The sequence below is a fragment of the Nematolebias whitei genome, chromosome 3 (genome assembly GCF_014905685.2).
Source record: "Nematolebias whitei isolate Nwh7 chromosome 3, NemWhi1, whole genome shotgun sequence".
Taxonomy (NCBI): Eukaryota; Metazoa; Chordata; class Actinopteri; order Cyprinodontiformes; family Rivulidae; genus Nematolebias; species Nematolebias whitei.
Genome location: NC_056500.1, coordinates 43,724,622 through 43,742,898, shown reverse-complemented (window position 1 = coordinate 43,742,898; position 18,277 = coordinate 43,724,622). Strand labels below are relative to the sequence as shown.

General features: G+C 42.2%; 1 protein-coding gene across 1 annotated transcript in view; it reads left to right on the top strand.

The window, feature by feature from the left end:
- Window positions 1-17,624, top strand: part of crmp1 (collapsin response mediator protein 1) — a 19,562-nt gene extending 1,938 nt beyond the window's left edge. The window contains exons 2-14 of the mRNA XM_037674986.1: window positions 1,286-1,374; window positions 3,599-3,783; window positions 3,863-4,027; window positions 4,422-4,483; window positions 4,586-4,666; window positions 6,128-6,196; window positions 6,272-6,392; window positions 6,496-6,652; window positions 10,585-10,726; window positions 10,804-10,974; window positions 15,075-15,254; window positions 15,724-15,889; window positions 17,148-17,624. Coding sequence (XP_037530914.1) covers window positions 1,286-1,374; window positions 3,599-3,783; window positions 3,863-4,027; window positions 4,422-4,483; window positions 4,586-4,666; window positions 6,128-6,196; window positions 6,272-6,392; window positions 6,496-6,652; window positions 10,585-10,726; window positions 10,804-10,974; window positions 15,075-15,254; window positions 15,724-15,889; window positions 17,148-17,239 — 1,680 coding nt within the window. The 3' untranslated portion in view covers window positions 17,240-17,624. The remainder of the gene's footprint in view (window positions 1-1,285; window positions 1,375-3,598; window positions 3,784-3,862; window positions 4,028-4,421; window positions 4,484-4,585; window positions 4,667-6,127; window positions 6,197-6,271; window positions 6,393-6,495; window positions 6,653-10,584; window positions 10,727-10,803; window positions 10,975-15,074; window positions 15,255-15,723; window positions 15,890-17,147) is intronic.
- The last annotated feature ends 653 nt before the right edge of the window (window positions 17,625-18,277 follow it).

The following is an 18,277-nucleotide window of genomic DNA, read 5'->3' as shown; positions in this document are numbered from 1 at the left end:
CCTTTAGCTTCTGTAGCAGAAGGCCTTTAGCTTCTGTAGCAGAAGGCCTTTAGCTTCTGTAGGTGTCAGTGAATGCTCTCTCTGTTGGACTGCTCTGTGAACCCGGGGGTGAGACTGTTAAATCCTTTGTTTTGTCTGTTTGACAGTTGGTACGTTTTCCTGAAGCATCCTTCTGTGAGGTATTTAACAAAGACTGGTGTCATTGTGGACCCATTGATGATTACTTGTTGCCATGGAAACCTAGCATCTTCTCAAACATTGTTGTCAGGCATCCTGTGGACTGACTTTATTTAGTAAAAATGCCTTTTTAATAAGCAAAACAAAGAAATACAAGCCGAGATTTGTGGCTTGTCTGGGTGTGGACTGCATAACTGTGCCATCCATCCGTCCATTATCTTCCACTTATTCCTAAAGTGGGTCTCGGGGCAGCAGTTTGAGCAGGGAGGTCCAGACCTCTCTTTCCACATCCACCTCTTCCAGCTCTTCTGGGAGGACTCCAAGGTGTTCCCAGACCAACCGAGAGACAAAGTCTCTCCAGCGTGTCCTGGGTCTTCCCTGAGGTCGCCTCAGTCGGCCATGCCCAAAGCCCCTCCATAGGGAGGCGCTCAGGGAGCATCCTTACCAGATGCCTGAACCAGCTCAACTGGCTCCTCTCGATGTGGAGGAGCAGCGGTTCTACTCTGAGTTTCTCCTGATAGCTGAACTTCTCACCCTGTCTCTAAGGGAGAGTCCAGCTACCCTGTGGAGGAAACTCATTTCATCTGCCTGTATCTACGATCTCATTGGTTCAGTACCCAGAGTTCATGACCATAGGTCTTTCTTACCTTAAGCTGCTGTATTCATCCCCATCTGCTCACAACAGACTCATGTTCAGGCTGCTGTTTAATACACCATATTACATTACATCATTATTGTTTAGCATATATCTTAGATCCTTGCGTAGTGTTTCTTTTTATACTTTATATTTTTGCTATTTTTTTGTGTAACTGGGACTTTTAGTACACAATTTCGTTCCACCTCACGTACCACATGTGATGTGAATGACAATAAAGAACCTTGAACTAGGTGAGGGTAAGAACATAGACTGACCAGTAAACAGAAAACTTTGCCTTATTCAGCTCTCCTTTTACCACAACGGACCAGCACAGAGTCTGCAATACTGCAGACGCTGCACCAGTTACTTTTTGCACCAGTTATTTATTGCACCATTTACCAATTGCATAACTGTGCAACATACTAAAATGTCCACACTCATTTGAGCTCTTCTTGCTCTCCCCGCTGACAGAGTGAAAGGTTGCTGATCAGAGGAGGCCGAGTCGTCAATGATGACCAGTCTTTCTACGCAGACGTCTACATTGAGGATGGGCTCATCAAGTACGTGCAGTTTATGGACATTACTGGAGCGTTTTATGCTTCGTGCTGCAGAAGTGTTTCTGCACATAATTACAACCCCAGTCTGGAAAAAGTCATAAACCAATATTTTAGTCACATGAAACAAAGCTGACATGAAATGTTCAAGAAATTGTAGCAATATTTGATGTCAGCATGACATCTCTATAATGTGGGTCAGGAACAAGAAAAAGCTGTATAATTACGTTTTCCAAGTAAGAAACAGCTGGAGAAGTATTTTGCATGTACTTAGGGAACTTGGCAACGTCAGTAGGAAGACTAGGCATAAAAAGAGCATTTTAGAAAAGTCAAAACATCAGTCTGTGGAAAAGCAGCACCTAAAAATAGTAAAACAATTTCAGAATAATGTTCTTTAACAGAAAATAATATATAGTTTACAATAGCATCAGAATATTCAAACATCTGGAGAAATTATGTGCACAAAAAAACAAGGCTTAAAGATATTATATAGAAAATCACATTAAAAGACCCCCACATTAAAAACGTTACTAGAACCTCCTTCTTCCACCTGCGTAATATTGTTAAAATTAGAAACATCTCATCTAAAAATGATGCAGAAAAACTGGTCCATGCATTTGTCATGTCTAGACTGGACTATTGCAATGGTTTATTATCTGGGTGTCCAAATACTTCTTTAAAACGTCTTCAGTTGATCCAAAATGCTGCTGCCAGAGTCTTAACTGGAGTTAGTAGGAGAGATCATATTTCTCCAGTTTTAGTTTCTCTCCATTGGCTCCCTGTTAAATCCAGAGTTGAATTCAAAATCTTACTTCTAACCTACAAAACCCTCAACAACCTAGCTCCATCTTATATTACAAATCTTATTGTTCCATATTTTTCTAATAGAGCACTTTGCTCTCAGACTGAAGGTTTACTTGTGGTTCCTAAAGTTTCCAAAAGCAGAATGGGAGGAAGATCTTTCAGTTATCAGGCTCCTCTCTTGTGGAACCAACTTCCAGTTTCTGTCCATGAGGCTGACACATTGTCCAGTTTTAAGACTGGGATTAAGACTTTGTTTTGGATAAATCCTATAGCTAGGGTTGGCTTGTTATGCTGCTATAGACTTAGACTACTGAAGGACAAATTTACCTCATTTCCTTAAATGAATTGTTAAAACTAAATAGTTTTCATTTGATATTATTTTTATCTTAACATGCGATTCTTGACCTACCATTGTGTATCTGTTCCTCTCAAACCCAGCTGGTCGTAGCAGATGGACGCTGGTCCTGAACCTGGTTCTGCTAAAGGTTTCTTCCTCATGAGGGAGTTTTTCCTTTCCACTGTCGCCTTCATGTTTGCTCAAGAAGAGAGTTCTGTGATGGAGTTAAACTCAGAGCAGTCTGCTCCTCAGATAAATAATGTTAAATTATTATTTTTATTTACGAATGTTTCTGTTCAGTGCCCTGAGACGACTTCTGTTGAGACTTGGCGCTGTATAAATGAACTGAATTGAAAAGATCTTATTCTGTTACGGACATCACTGAACGGGCTCAGGAACACTTCTACGAATGTAAAACCTCGAGCACCACATCCTCTATGCTAAAGAGGATAGGGAATTCAGTTTGCTACCAGCACACAGTTCAGACACCTGCCTCTCTAATGGTATGGAGGTGCATTGCTCTGTTATGTGCAGCTTACACATCTGGAAAGGTACACACAGTTTTTAGAACAACATGTGATCTCATCAAATCTCATCTTTATTAGAAAGGCCTTACATTTTCAGCAAAACCATATTAAAGCTCAGAGTGCATCCTTTACAACAACATGGCTTCTCAGTAGAAAAGCGTGGGTGCTGATTTATCACCCATTAAAACATTTGGTGCTCTAAAAACTAACAAATCTCAGCTGGATGACCCAGGACTGTTGATGAGACAAGAACTGGACAAGATTCCCCTCCGCACACCTCAGCAGCTGCTCTCCTCACATCCTAAGAGGAGATGATGCACAGAGGCAGGACCTGTCCACTCCTTTTTAAAGAGTTTTGTTGCTGTAGAATGTAAAATGATCTTATTTATTATAAAAAAAAAAAAATAGAATAATGTCTTAGATATGTTTATTATGGTCCATTGTGAATAAAATTACGAGAGTTACAAATCATTGCTTTTATTCACGTTTAACTCATCCCAACTTTTTCCAGGATGAGTGTTATACATCCTCAATCACGTCTGTCTGCACGTGTCCTTGGCAGGCAGGTGGGGGAGAAGCTGGTTGTTCCAGGCGGTGTCAAGGTGGTTGAAGCCAATGGGCGCATGATAATCCCAGGGGGGGTGGATGTCAACACGTGCCTGATGAAGCCGTACCTCGGCACGCAGCCTGTAGATGATTTCCTCCAGGGCACCAAGGCAGCTCTCGCTGGGGGCACCACCATGATCAGTGAGTGTGAACGCTTAAAACATGTCCACATATAAGTTTGCTGTCACGCTCATGCACCTCCACCCTAACCTTTGCTCAGTTGATCATGTGACCCCCCAGCCGGGGGACAGTCTGCTGGAGGAGTTTGAACGCTGGCAGGAGGCTGCAGATAAAAAGGCTTGCTGTGATTACTCCCTGCACGTGGACATCCCCCTGTGGGATGAGGCGGTTAAGGACGAGCTGGAGGTGCTGGTGCAGGACAAAGGTATGCTTGTTTTTAGATGTAACGGTGCAGAACATCTGCTTCAAGTCCTCGTTTTTGGACACACCTGTGAAGAATGTCAGGGAGGGATTTCGAAACGTTTCGGGACGAGTCCTCTTACATCCCAAACAGGAGGAGGTTTACTGTTTGCACCATGAAGCTGCTGTGGCAGTGCTCAACGTTAAGCCTGTAATCGTTTTAAAGGAAAGACGAACTGTTTTCGTTTCGCACGGCTACAAAACACCAAGACATTACGGGCGTGACCAGTCTCTTTGTTTTCATACAGTCAGTCGTAGAAACTAGGTTAGAAAATGAACTTTGACCCAAACATGTGCCTCTGATGTCTTTTTTTTTATCACCGTCATGTTGAAAATGTTCATTTTCCCTTTCTTCTCAGGTGTCAACTCCTTCCAGGTGTATATGGCTTACAAAGATGTGTACCAGCTGACCGACTCTCAGGTGTGGTTTTGACAAACTGCCTAACCTTCATAATACAAGTTGTCCTGAGAATCTGTGACTGTGTGTTGCTTCCTCTCACTGTCAGTCTCTGATGTTCTGCAGCTGTATGAGGCCTTCTCCTTCCTGAAGCAGCTGGGCGCTGTGGTCTTAGTTCATGCTGAAAATGGAGACCTGATCGCACAGGTAAGAGGTGCAGCCTCCTGCCCTCAACCTTCACCGCAGCTGAGACATGTTCTTGTTCTGTAACCTGCAGTCGCTCAAAAGGAATAGGTCATTCATGCTGCTGCTGCAAACGCTGATGATGGCTGGTTTGTTTTTGGCTGACGTTACGGTGAACCCCTATTTTACTGGTGATGATGATGATATTATATAGGTTATATACAGGGTATTCACAGACAGTACATCATGAAATGCCAAAAGTAAAGTTATCATTTTAATGAAGCCTCAAAGCCTGGATCCAATCTTTATTTCATTCCAATCTACTGTCCTGAGCAGCACATTGGTGACAGTGGAAATAAATGACTCATTTTTAACAGGAAGAGACCTCAGACGGGGCCAGGCTCAGCCACCTGCTTCGACGGGCTGGGGTTTGAGAGAACAATAGAGACTCGGACAAACCCAGCATGGCTGGTCCAGATGTTGTTTCAATGGGAACACAATGGAAACCACATGTTAATAATAGAAACAATTCAACATTTTTCAGTCAGGTCATCTGGACAGTTTCTTTTTTTTTTTTGTGCTCAAACGTTTCGCCTTCGATCCAGAAGGCTTCATCAGTCAAGGAAACACACAACACAAAACTGATTCTTCCCCCAACAGCTTACTCCAAAGTGGAACAAACCAGTTCTGTTGGTGCTAAGATGGTATCTTTGGTACGCCCCCTCCTCCATTGCCGGCCCTCTTCCTTGTTGACAGTCATGTCAAACTGGTTGTTGTCTGACAGACTGTGCAGGTGACCTGACTGAAAAATGTTGGATTGTATACCTGGATTATTGAGCATGGACTTTGTTGTTAATAGAAACAATTATAAATACAAAGGATTATTTAATGTGGGGGTTAAATGACATATCCTGATAAAAATAACCAAGGTTTTTTACATTAGAGCTGGAGGCCAAACTAATGCAACCCAGGGGAACTAAAATGACGTTTGTTCCCAAGATGTTCAGGTTCAAATATCCCAACCACTGTCTTGTCTGAGTTTAAAAGTAGAAAATGAACAGTTGTCCAAGATTGTATGTCTTTAAGACATGCTTATAATCTAAGTAACTGATTGAATTCATTTGGTTTCAAGGACAAATATAACTATCATCAGCATAACAATGAAAATGTATCCCATGCTGTTTATTAACTTTACCTAATGGAAGCATGTACAAGGTAAAAAGTCTTGGTCCAAGCACTGAACCCTGAGGGACTCCATGACTAACTCTGGTGTAAGAATATGACTCCATATTAATATGAACAAACTGTCAGATAAATATGATTGAAACCATTTTAGAGCCGTTCATGTAATCCTAATATCATGTCCAATGCAACGTTTTTAATTGTTCAGAGAATCAATCCCAGACACCAAAGCATGATTTGTACAAGAGTTGTTTGATACTGAGAGTGACTGCTGAAAATGAAACAATGAAACGTGTGCTTTAGGAGCAGAAGAAGATCCTTGGAATGGGGATTAGCGGTCCTGAAGGCCACCCTCTGAGTCGCCCTGAAGAGGTGAAGTTATTTTATAAACATCCTCGCTGTTTAATCTTTTGTCTGACATACGTCAAATGTTTATTCTCCGTGTAGTTGGAAGCTGAGGCAGTGTTCCGTGCCATCACTCTGAGTAACCGCGTGAACTGTCCCGTCTACATCACAAAGGTGATGAGCAGGAGCGCAGCCGACACCATCACTCAGGCTCGGAGGAGAGGTAACTCTTCTCAGCGATGTTTACACTCGAGCTTTTCCAGTTCTTTGCGTTCCACCAGTTTGTTTTATGCTGGTGAAGGCAGCCTAACCATCATCCCATACAGGTGCTGTGGTTTTTGGGGAGCCAATCACAGCTAGCTTGGCAACTGACGGTTCTCATTACTGGAGCAAGAACTGGGCCAAGGCGGCTGCCTATGTGACCTCTCCACCCCTGAGTCCTGACCCCACCACCCCAGATCACCTCCACACACTGCTGGCCTGGTAACACATGAGCTTTTATTTTAAAATGTGCTGCGTTACTTAAAATCAGACTTTTATGACAAGATATAAAATCCTAAGTTCTGCTGGCATTTGTAGGATCCATCCTCAAAACAATGTTTGTAATTAGAGGCCTAATGTTCCTTAAAGAAATGTATATCACCCGCTACGTTTCATGCAAGAGTCATAAACTAAAATCATCTTACCTTGATGATAGTATGTGGTAGAGGACTACCATATCAAATTTTAGCTCGATAGCTGTAATATTAGGCGAGTTAAAGCCATTTTATATTTGCAAACTTTGAGTAGTTGTGGTGGCCATCTTGAACTGGGTTGACTCCAAAAGTAAATCAGTTGTAGCTGTATGTCTAATGATTATTTTGTGCGAGTTTCATCAAAATCGGCCCTCTGGTTCATGAGATATTTCGCTAACAGACAGTCATTCAAGCACAGACAAAAACATAATTGCCTATCTTTCACTTTTTAATAATTATTGCCTTTCTACACCACTTCAAGTGCTTAGTTCAACTAAAGCCTTAATGCAGTGTTAACAGTAAAGCACCTGGATGGCAGGAAAGAGACGCCTGCAGACATCAAAGTGTTGCTGTTGCCTTTTTGCACATAAAGCTGCTCTTCATGCTACAGACAGACACTGGTGCGACGCAAAATAAACGTCAGATCAGCCTCGGTGAAAAAGATAAACAGATGGTGGGAAGGTGAGAGCAGGACAAACGCAAGGTGAGGTGACAAAATACAAACGTGCAAACGTTTGGAAATAAATGTAAAACTAATCAACCGTACATGATAGTGGTTAGTTAGGATATTAACTAGTAATCTTATGGTAGTTAGGAGGAACATGGCTGAGTCTCACCTCAGACGTGCACACGCCAACCAGCCGTACACTGTCGACTGTCCTCGATTCCACAAATAGCACAAAGACCTGGAATAACTTATCATCTGTTGCCGTGGTTACAGAGTTCCTCCCTCCTCCTCTTTGCTCTTCTACACTTTGTCTAGAACTCCGCGCTGATGTAGAAGCTGCTGCTGACTGTGATCTTCTCCAGAGTATTTTTAGGATCTTCACAGAAACGTGGCCTTTTTGTCAACATTCAGTGAGAATCATCACTGCCATAATAAACCATCTCTTTGCATTAGGGTGATGATCACCCAGCTGAGAATAATCTGTATAATGAACGAGTGAATTATGGGATGAGAGATTATGATAAACACAACTCTTTATCAGTGTTGTTTATGGTGAGGGGTGAGTGGATGGATGTGCTGCTGGTGTTTTAATAAAGTGTTCAATCTTTCTGCAGCGGCCTCGTCATGACATGCACAGCTCTCAGAAACTAAGCAGCAGATGTAAATTTACAACTCATTAACTTTTCGAGTCGTCCTCATTCAAAATGGCCGCCACAACAAATACATAACATGTCTATAACTCAGTAAATGAACAGATATTTAGCTGCAGTTTGGTGTGGTAGTAGCTGATGCTGGTTCCCAACACATACTCTAAAAACCAAAATATTGTGCAAGATCTTTCTTTAAATTTTTATTATCAACTATATGGAGTCACCTCTGTCTGTCTGTTAGTAAAATACCTCATGAACCATTGAATGGATTTTAATGAAACATTCAGGGAAGAATCATTGGATGGACATCAGCAACTGATTAGCTTTTGGACCAAGTCTCTTTCAAGATGGCTGCCACAGCTAACCTATATAGACAACACAAAAATATGCTGTCATTTAGTATTTTTTACAACTATTAAGTTAAAACTTAGTTTACTTGTACCTGAGAGTTGTTTCAAACACATAGTCTGTGTGCTACTTATTACATAAGATCTTTGCTTTAAACTTTAGCATTGACTGTTGGATTCAGCCCTGTTTGTCTGTTAGCAAAATACTTCATCAACCACTGGATGGATTTGAATGAACTGTTCAGAAGATAATCGATGAATGAACATCTGCAGCTGATTAACAGTTGGAGTCAATCCATTTCAGTATTTCCCCCACAGCTAATCAAAATTGGCCAACACAAAATTAGATATACAGGTCCTTCTCAAAAAACTAGCATATTGTGATAAAGGTCATTATTTTCCATAATGTAATGATAAAAATGAAACTTTCATATATTTCAGATTCATTGCACACCAACTGAAATATTTCAGGTCTTTAATTGTTTTAATACTGATGATTATGGCATACAGCTCATGAAAACCCAAAATGCCTGTCTCAAAATCATCCCACCAATGAAAGACAAGTGTTTTTATTACAAAAAACGCCAACCTTCAAATAATCATGTTCAGTTATGCACTCAATACTTGGTCGGGAATCCTTTTGCATGAATGACTGCTTCAATGCGGCGTGGCATGGAGGCAATCAGCCTGTGGCACTGCTGAGGTGTTATGGAGGCCCAGGATGCTTCGATAGCGGCCTTAAGCTCATCCAGAGTGTTGGGTCTTGCGTCTCAACTTTCTCTTCACAATATCCCACAGGTTCTCTATGGGGTTCAGGTCAGGAGAGTTGGCAGGCCAATTGAGCACAGTAATACCATGGTCAGTAAACCATTTACCAGTGGCTTTGGCACTGTGAGCAGGTGCCAGGTCGTGCTGAAAAATGAAATCTTCATCTCCATAAAGCTTTTCAGCCGATGGAAGCATGAAGTGCTCCAAAATCTCCTGATAGCTAGCTGCATTGACCCTGCGCTTGATAAAACACAGTGGACCAACACCAGCAGATGACATGGCACCCCAGTGACTGTGGAAACTTGACACTGGACCTCAAGCAATGAGAATTCTGTGTCTCCTCTCTTCCTCCAGACTCTGGGACCTTGATTTCCAAAGGAAATGCAAAATTTACTGTAATCAGAGAAGATAACTTTGGACCACTCAGTAGCAGTCCCAGGCGAGATGCTTCTGATGCAGTCTCTTAATTCAAAAGTGGCTTGACCTGGAGAATGCAGCACCTGTAGCCCATTTCCTGCACACGCCTGTGCACGGTGGCTCTGGATGTTTCTACTCCAGACTCAGTCCACTGCTTCCGCAGGTCCCCCAAGGTCTGGAATCGGCCCTTCTCCACAATCCTCCTCAGGGTCCGGTCACCTCTTCTCGTTGTGCAGCGTTTTCTGCCACACTTTTCCCTTCCCACAGACTTCCCACTGAGGTGCCTTGATACAGCACTCTGGGAACAGCCTATTCATTCAGCAATTTCTTTCTGTGTCTTACCCTCTTGCTTGAGGGTGTCAATGATGGCCTTCTGGACAGCAGTCAGGTCGGCAGTCTTACCCATGATTGTGGTTTTGAGTAATGAACAAGGCTGGGAGTTTTTAAAAGCCTCAGGAATCTTTTGCAGGTGTTTAGAGTTACGTTGTTGATTCAGATGGTTAGGTTAATAGCTTGTTTAGAGAACCTTTTCATGATATGCTAATTTTTTGGGACAGGCATTTTGGGTTTTCATGAGCTGTATGCCATAATCATCAGTATTAAAACAATTAAAGACCTGAAATATTTCAGTTGGTGTGCAGTGAATCTGAAATATATGAAAGTTTCATTTTTATCATTACATTATGGAAAATAATGACCTTTATCACAATATGCTAATTTTTTGAGAAGGACCTGTACATCTGCCAATTTTAAAATGATCGAGCTAAAATTTTATCGTAACTGTAGCTGACACTTACGCACATACGAAAGACATATAGTGTTACTGTACCTTACATTATTTTTAAGGTTTGACTCAAATAGCTATTTTTTTTTTATTTATTTTGTCAACAAAAAGACAATCTTAAATTAAAACACTCGCGTGAAAGATGTTGAACGATACGCATTCCTTCAAGAACGTTGAGTTTGGTTTCTGACCTTGCATCCTGCAGTCAAAGACATTTGAGACTGTGCAGTGGACAGGGCAGTGACTGCAGTGTCCCTCTGTTTGCAGTGGGGACCTGCAGGTGGTGGGCAGCTCTCACTGCACCTACAGCACCGCCCAGAAAGCAATCGGGAAGGAGGACTTCACCTTGATCCCCGAGGGAACCAACGGGGTGGAGGAGAGGATGGGTTTCGTCTGGGACAAGGCCGTGGTGAGCACTGAGCGTGTGTATCTTCTCTGAAGTTGTTCGTTTCTCTGCAAATTTATTGCTATTGACTTGTTTGTCAGGCCATGGGGAAGATGGACGAGAACCAGTTTGTTGCGGTCACGTCAACCAACGCAGCAAAAATCTTTAACCTGTACCCACGCAAGGGTCGCATCGCCGCAGGCTCCGACGCTGACATAGTCATCTGGGACCCCGACAGCGTCAAAACCATCACTGCCAAACTCCAGCAGTCGGTGAGCAGACAGGACAAAGAGCAGAGGGAAACAGGAACTGATGAGACAAAGTGAAGGTTTACATTGTGTAGGTCGCGATTAAAACGCAATACGGCAAGATGTTAACTTTTTGCATTTGTAAACCAAACGAATAGTTCAAATCTGTTGATGGGGCTCTGTGCAAAGGTTATGAACAATTAGTATCTTACCTGTTGTAGATAGCTCTTTTTCTGTGCACTGACATGTATTTGAAAGTTAAACAAATATACATTTTGTTCAAATCAGAATTCTAAAAGAGGCAATTCATCACATAACCATGAGTAAACCATAAAATCAAGAAGTTGATAAACAACACAAAGAACAGGTAAATATAAGAAAAGCTCCAAAGCAGAAAGAATCGACTGTTTTGAAACGTAACCCTCCTGAGATAAGTTATGGTGTTCCTAAAACCAGTGTCATGAGCATCACAATCATCTGTTTGTTTGTTTGTACTAAAACAACCTTGTTTTCCATGTGTGTGTGTTAATGACACACGTCATCATCCAGAACAAACTTTTCTACGAGTCCAGGAAAGATGATTAACAATTAATATCTTACCTGTTGTAGATAGCTCTTTGAATGACTTCAGTTTGAAGAAAACGTTTAATTCTGGCCCGATTGATGAGCAAACAGATGGACTAAGCAGGGCCAAGACAAGAAACAAAACATATTTTATCTTAAAACTACTAAAGACTCAATGATCTTGTAGATTTAAGAGAAGTGATCCACTGTGGTCTTATAGAACTAGCCGTTAGCTTGTCAGTCCTGTTAAAATAAAGTCTATTTCATCAAACTGAGGCAGTTCAAGGAGCTATCTACAGTTCAAGGTCAAGGTTTTTATTGTCATTCGCATCACGTGTGGTACATGAGATGGAACAAAATTGTGTACACAGAGTCCCAGTTAGTCAGAGTCAGTCAGAGACAGAGTCAGAGTTTCTTTATTGTCATTCGCACCTCATGTGGTACATGTGGTGGAGCGAAATTATGTACACAGTCCCAGTTACATCCAACAGTAAAATGTATAAGAAAAACAGTAATAACATCTAAGATATGAACTAAGAAAAACATCAACTAAATATACACTAAGCACTCATGACATAAAAACATTGAACATCAGCACAAACATGAACATGAGTCTGTGAGCAGATGTGCATGCATGAACACATCAACATTGAAACAGATCAGCAGCAACATGAAACAGATCAGCAGCAACATGATATGGTTTTTCACAGTGATTATTCTAGTTAGAGATTCATGAGTCTAACAGCCTCAGGGTAGAAGCTGTTCCTCAGTCTAGTGGTTCTACACTTAATGCTCCTTAACCTCCTTCCTGAGGGGAGTGGGGCAAAAAGTGTGTGTGCTGGGTGAGTGGGGTCCTTCATGATGCAGGTGGCCCTCTTCCTGCATCTGGAGGTGTAGATGTCTGTGATGGTGGGGAGGCTGATTCCAACAGATTTCTGTGCAGCCTTCGCCACTCTCTGCAAAGCTTTTCTTTCTGCAGCTGTGCAGCCTCCATGCCACACATTGATGCTCGAGCACAGGATGCTCTCCACTGCACACCTGTAGAAGGAGGTGAGGACTGAGCTTCCCAGACCAGCTCGCCTCAGCCGTCTGAGGAAGTAGAGTCTCTGATGAGCTTTCTTGATCAGGCTGGTGGTGTTGTTGCTCCAGCTGAGGTTGTCATTCATGTGTACACCCAAGTACTTGTAGCTGGAGACCACTTCCACCGCAGATCCTCTTATGTTCAGGGAGGTGTAGATGTTTTTGTTCCTTCTGAAGTCCACAATCATCTCCTTTGTCTTCTTCACATTGATGTGAAGGTTATTCTCTCTGCACCAGCTCTCCAGGTGTTCCACCTCTTGCCTGTAGCTGGACTCATCATTGTTTGTGATGCATCCCACCACCGCTGTATCATCTGCAAACTTTACAATGTGACAGCCTGGATGGGTAGCTGCACAATCATACGTGAGCAGAGTAAACAGGAGGGGGCTCAACACACATCCCTGAGGAGAGCCAGTGCTGAGAGTTATGGTGGAGGAGGAGAAGTTGTGGATCCTCACTAACTGTGGTCTGTTTGTTAAAAAGTCTAGTACCCAGTTGCAGATGGAGGGGCTTAGTCCTAGTGTGGATAGTTTGTCCATCAGGGTTTGGGGGATCATGGTGTTGAAGGCGGATGTGAAGTCCACAAAGAGCATACGGACGTAAGAGTTTTTCTGCTCCAGGTGGTTGAGCGCAGTGTGGACCACAGAGGAGATGGCATCCTCTGTTGATCGGTTCTCACGGTATGCGTACTGATGAGGGTCCTCGTTGATGTTGATGGTTGTTTTGATGCGAGTCATGACCAGTTTTTCGAAGCATTTAGCGACAATCGGGGTGAGGGCCACTGGCCGATAGTCATTCAGACCAGTCACTGTAGAGCTTTTTGGGACTGGGATGATGGTGGCAGTCTTCAGGCAGGTGGGAATTGTCTCCAGGGTAAGTGAGGTGTTAAAGATGTCTGCCAGCACCTCGCAGAGCTGATCGGCACATTCCTTCAACACTTTTCCGGGGATGTTGTCTGGGCCAGTTGCTTTGTGCGGATTAATCCTCCTGAAAGTACTCCTTACTTCTGCTGAGGTCACGCTGAGATGCTCTTCATCCAGTGGTGAGGTGAGTCTGGTGCTGGGTGGTCTGTTCGGGTCTTCAAAGCGTGCATAGAACTTGTTGAGGGCATCAGGCAGAGATGGGTCTTTGGGGCATTGTTCACTCCTTCCTTTATAATCTGTTATGCACTTAATGCCCCTCCACATGCTCCGAGGGTCTTGTGAGATGAATTGACCCTCGATCCTCTGTGCATATGTGCCCTTGGCCCTCTTAATACCAGCAACCAGCTCTTTTCTTGTCCTACTCAGCTCCTCTGAGTTTCCAGACCTGAAGGCAGTGTTCCTGGCTTCCAGCAGGGTACGCACCTCTGCATTCAGCCAAGGTTTTCTGTTTGGGTAGCTTTTAACATTTCTGATAGTGGAGACGGTTTCAGTACATGTACTAATGTAACCCAGTACTGAGGATGTGTATTGGTCAAGATCAAGCGAACCTCCATTTTCAGCAGCTTCTCTGAAAACCTGCCAGTCTGTTGGGTCAGTTACACCCAACAGTAGCAAAAACATAAATTGTAAAAGAAACAGTAGACAAGGATCCAAGATATTAATTAAGAAATACGCTAAACATTAATAGTACAAAAACAATACGCCAAACAACAGCAGCACGAACATGAGTCTGTGTGAGCAGATGAGTACGAATGAACACAGCAGCATGAAATAAATCAGCAGCTTGAGATCAGCAGCATGGATGATCAGACGCACATATCAACAATCAAAGTGGCATTACAGTGATTTTTTTTCTTCACGGTGATGATCCAGATTAGGGATTTATAAATCCAACAGGTTCAGGGTTAAGGTTTACAGCAGGTAAGATATTAATTATGGTTCATAACCATACATAGCCCCACATGAAAAAGTCTGAACCACTGCATTCGTTTAAAACCACTGAAATGCTGAAATATGACTTTAAGTGAGACCTCCATTCAGGTTTTCTCCACCACTTTATTTAAAATATATCTCATTTCTTGTATGAGCGGCATTTGAAAACAACACTACGGATTTCTGTGTTTTCAGTGAAATGTTCGCTTTAATACAAAATGATGCTTGATTTTTGACAAAAGACGATTATTTTGCTTTAGAGCAGCAGCCAGATTTAAAAACAAAAAAAAAAAAATAACATCTTGACAAGGTGACACTACAGATAAATGCAGTTTGAATGAAGCTTCTTTGTACAATTAAAATGTTAATTAAAATTCAGAACCCCCTCAGAGGTTCAATTATGCCTGAGGTGATGTGATTCGATGCAGTTTTTTAAGCTGTTCTTGATCTGCTGTCACTATTCTGTTCAGCCATCTTGAATTTATCCCCCTGCCCTCTAAATGCCCCAAACGTCCCAGTTATTCACCCCCACCATCATTTTGCACCAACTATTAAGCCCCGTAACTAAACGGCTTCTCTCTGCATAATCCCCCTTTTCTGCCATTCTTCTCCGTCTCTGAACAGGCTGCAGAGTACAACATCTTTGAGGGCCTGGAGTGCCGCGGTAGTCCAGCGCTGGTGTTGAGCCACGGTCGGGTCGTTTTCGAAGGGGGCAAGCTGCAGGTCCAGCAGGGAACGGGTCGATTTATTCCACGCAAGCCCTTCCCTGACTACGCTTACCAACGTGTCAAAGTCAGGGATCAGGTGGGGAGTACGGATGAGTCATCATCACATTTCTAGAACAAAATACCATATTTTTCAGACTATAAGGCGCATTAAGTGAAACAAAACAGTCAGATCAGTCAAACTTTATTCAACTCTTCCACAAGAACTCAACATTGTTCAGTTGTACCACATAAAGTCAGTTCGAAGTCATGAAGCACAACCAGAATGAATACATAAGGCGCACTGTTAATTTTTAATAAAAATAAAGGATTTTAAGTTGACCTGATAGTCAGAAACATACGGTACATGTTCAGAAATGTTGCGCACTGCGTTGACGACAGAGTGACTTGACCGATGAGCCACGCTGAACAGTTGTGAGACGTCCTGTTAAAACGTCTCCTGGTTTTATTTAAAACACGCTCCAGTTCTCTCTGTGTTGCAGAAAATACGAGCAAACCTTTGAGTTTCTGACCAACACAAGCAGCAAATCTTGTTTCACGTCTGTCAGGTGAAGCAGAAGCAGGGTGTCACTCGAGGAGCGTATGACGGCCCGGTGCACGAGGTTCCTCCAACCCCCAAATACATCACTCCTGCTCCATCAGCCAGAACGTCCCCCACGTCCCACCAACCACCACCCATACGCAATCTCCACCAGTCCAACTTCAGCCTGTCAGGTAACAGAAAGGAGACGTTTCATGACTGAACATAAAGGAGCCTTTAAGGCAGTGTTGTAATGTAACAAAGTAGAAATACTTTGTTACTGTACTTAAGTAAAATTTTGACATATCTTTACTTCGTTGTTTGCATTTCTAGCGACTTTTACTTTAACTCCACTATATTTCCTAAGTAAAATGTGTACTTTTACTCCAATGCCTTTCCCTTAACCATCTTAGTTACTCATTCCTACAATATAAAATTAGAATAATCTGACTGGGCAATGCCTGTTTGTTCTCCCAGTCTGTGACTTCATGCGGCCCCTTCTCTCTCCCTCACTGACTCTCACTCACAAACCCAGCCTCTCCCCCACCGCTTGTGTGCAAACTGCTGCTCCTCCTGTGAACAAGCTAGATGCATATGCAGATATTATCGTCACAGTTGACTCACAGTGGAGCCACTGTAAATTCCTGATAGGTGTGAAAACGATGGTAGCTGTTAAAAAGGAGAGGTTTGGTGTTCTCCAGGACATGAACCGATTAGAGCCGCAAGGTGAAGTTGTCAGGCCACTAGTCTTCCCATTGAAGAACACGGAGACAGATATCCAGTTTAGGATGATTTATTTGCTGTGTTTCTTCTGGTATTTACACAGCCGTAAACCAGTAAAGCACAAACAAGCTTGAACAACAAGGCTCCGTCCATGTCAGGAGAGAAAAAAAAACAACAACTCCGTCACGTTACACAGAGCGGTGCGTTCACTAAAGTTGGAACAGCCATGGTGCATTCAAAAGCATAGGAACTATTATATTCAGAACGAAACAAGCCATAAAAGCAGAACCTCAGTAAACAAACCAACTACACAACAATGTGGACTTTCTAACAGCTTTGTTAATAAAGGTTAATAAAAGTTGAATACTTCAATTTGAAAAGATCAATCGTTCATTTTTCAGTTCAAACTTTCCAAGTTTTTGTCACTGGATATTGCACACGATAAATGTTGTTTTGGGAATTCTAACCATTTACTTTTACTTAATATTCTTACTTTAAGTACATTTTATATGAGAAATTTACTTTTGATACTTAAGTACATTAAATGTCAGATACTTCAAGACGTTTACTTAAGTAATAATTTTAAAGTAGACTTTTAACTTTTACCAGAGTAATTTTATGGTAAGATACTTGTACTTTCACTGAAGTATCACTTTGAGGTACTTTATACAACACTGCTTTAAGGTCCTGAACACTCATCTAAAAGATGACTTTGTGTTTTTTCGTCAGGTGCTCAGATTGACGATAACGTCCCTCGTAGGTCAGGCCACCGCATCGTAGCTCCGCCTGGCGGTCGCTCCAACATCACCAGCCTCGGCTAAACCGCACACAAACTTTCTGCTGCTTTGGTCGATTCTGAGCGAGTCGACGTGCACGAGCGGCATGAACGAACACCTGTTTGTTTTATGTTAACGTTGATGCACTCCTTTTAATCAGCTAGGCTTTCAAATTAGAGTACGGTGAGGTATTAGGGACACACCGGAAACATAAATAAATCCAGGAAGATGATGTTTCTGTTTGTTTCCCAGTTTTGAGCTTCAGTGAAGAGATTAATGTTGAAACATTATTTCCACAACGTTGAGAACGGAAATCATTTTTCAAGACTAAACTGGAAGAAAGGAACCTTGTTGAGCTCCTGAACTTCATGAAATTGGTTTAATTTATTGTTCTTATTGTAACCAAGGGTTCCGAGTGCACTTTCACTGGGCGAGCTACAGAATAACAAGCAGTCATTTATTAAAACCAGTCCAAGGTGCAGCAGAACTCTTTCAATCCTTCACATTAAGAGTCTCGAACACATGCACTGAGTGTTGGCTTCCAGATAGTTGTAAAATTCTCCGTGTTCTGGTCTGCAGGAGCGTTTACTCATAAATGGTCATGTAAGCTGTTTTTGAAAGGTCAGCTGAAGTTAGCACTCAGTGTCTGTGTTTGAGACTCTTATTGTGAAGGATTTGAGCAGCTTCTGTGAGTTCTGCTGCAGCACGAGTATTAAACCTCACCTGGAACTGACCAAAATAAAAACAACTTATTTAGTAGTTTGCCTGTTAAAGTGCACACATAAACCAAAATCCCTGTTACAAATACAGCCAGGTTAAGAAGCATGATGGGGTTGACTACGTCTGGTATTATTTTGAAAGGCGGCCTTTTTCTCAACATTCAAGCTTTTTCTGGTGATAATATTCAGATTTTGATCTCAAGATCGTGACTAAAATGATACATCTGGAAACAAAATACAAAATGTTATAAAATAATCCTCTGATTTTAAATATTCTGGGTGTTCCTAATACTCCGTCGCATTAAGTGGGTTTAAGATTATAGTTAAAATAAAAAGTGTGATTTACAATCATCCAAAACAATCA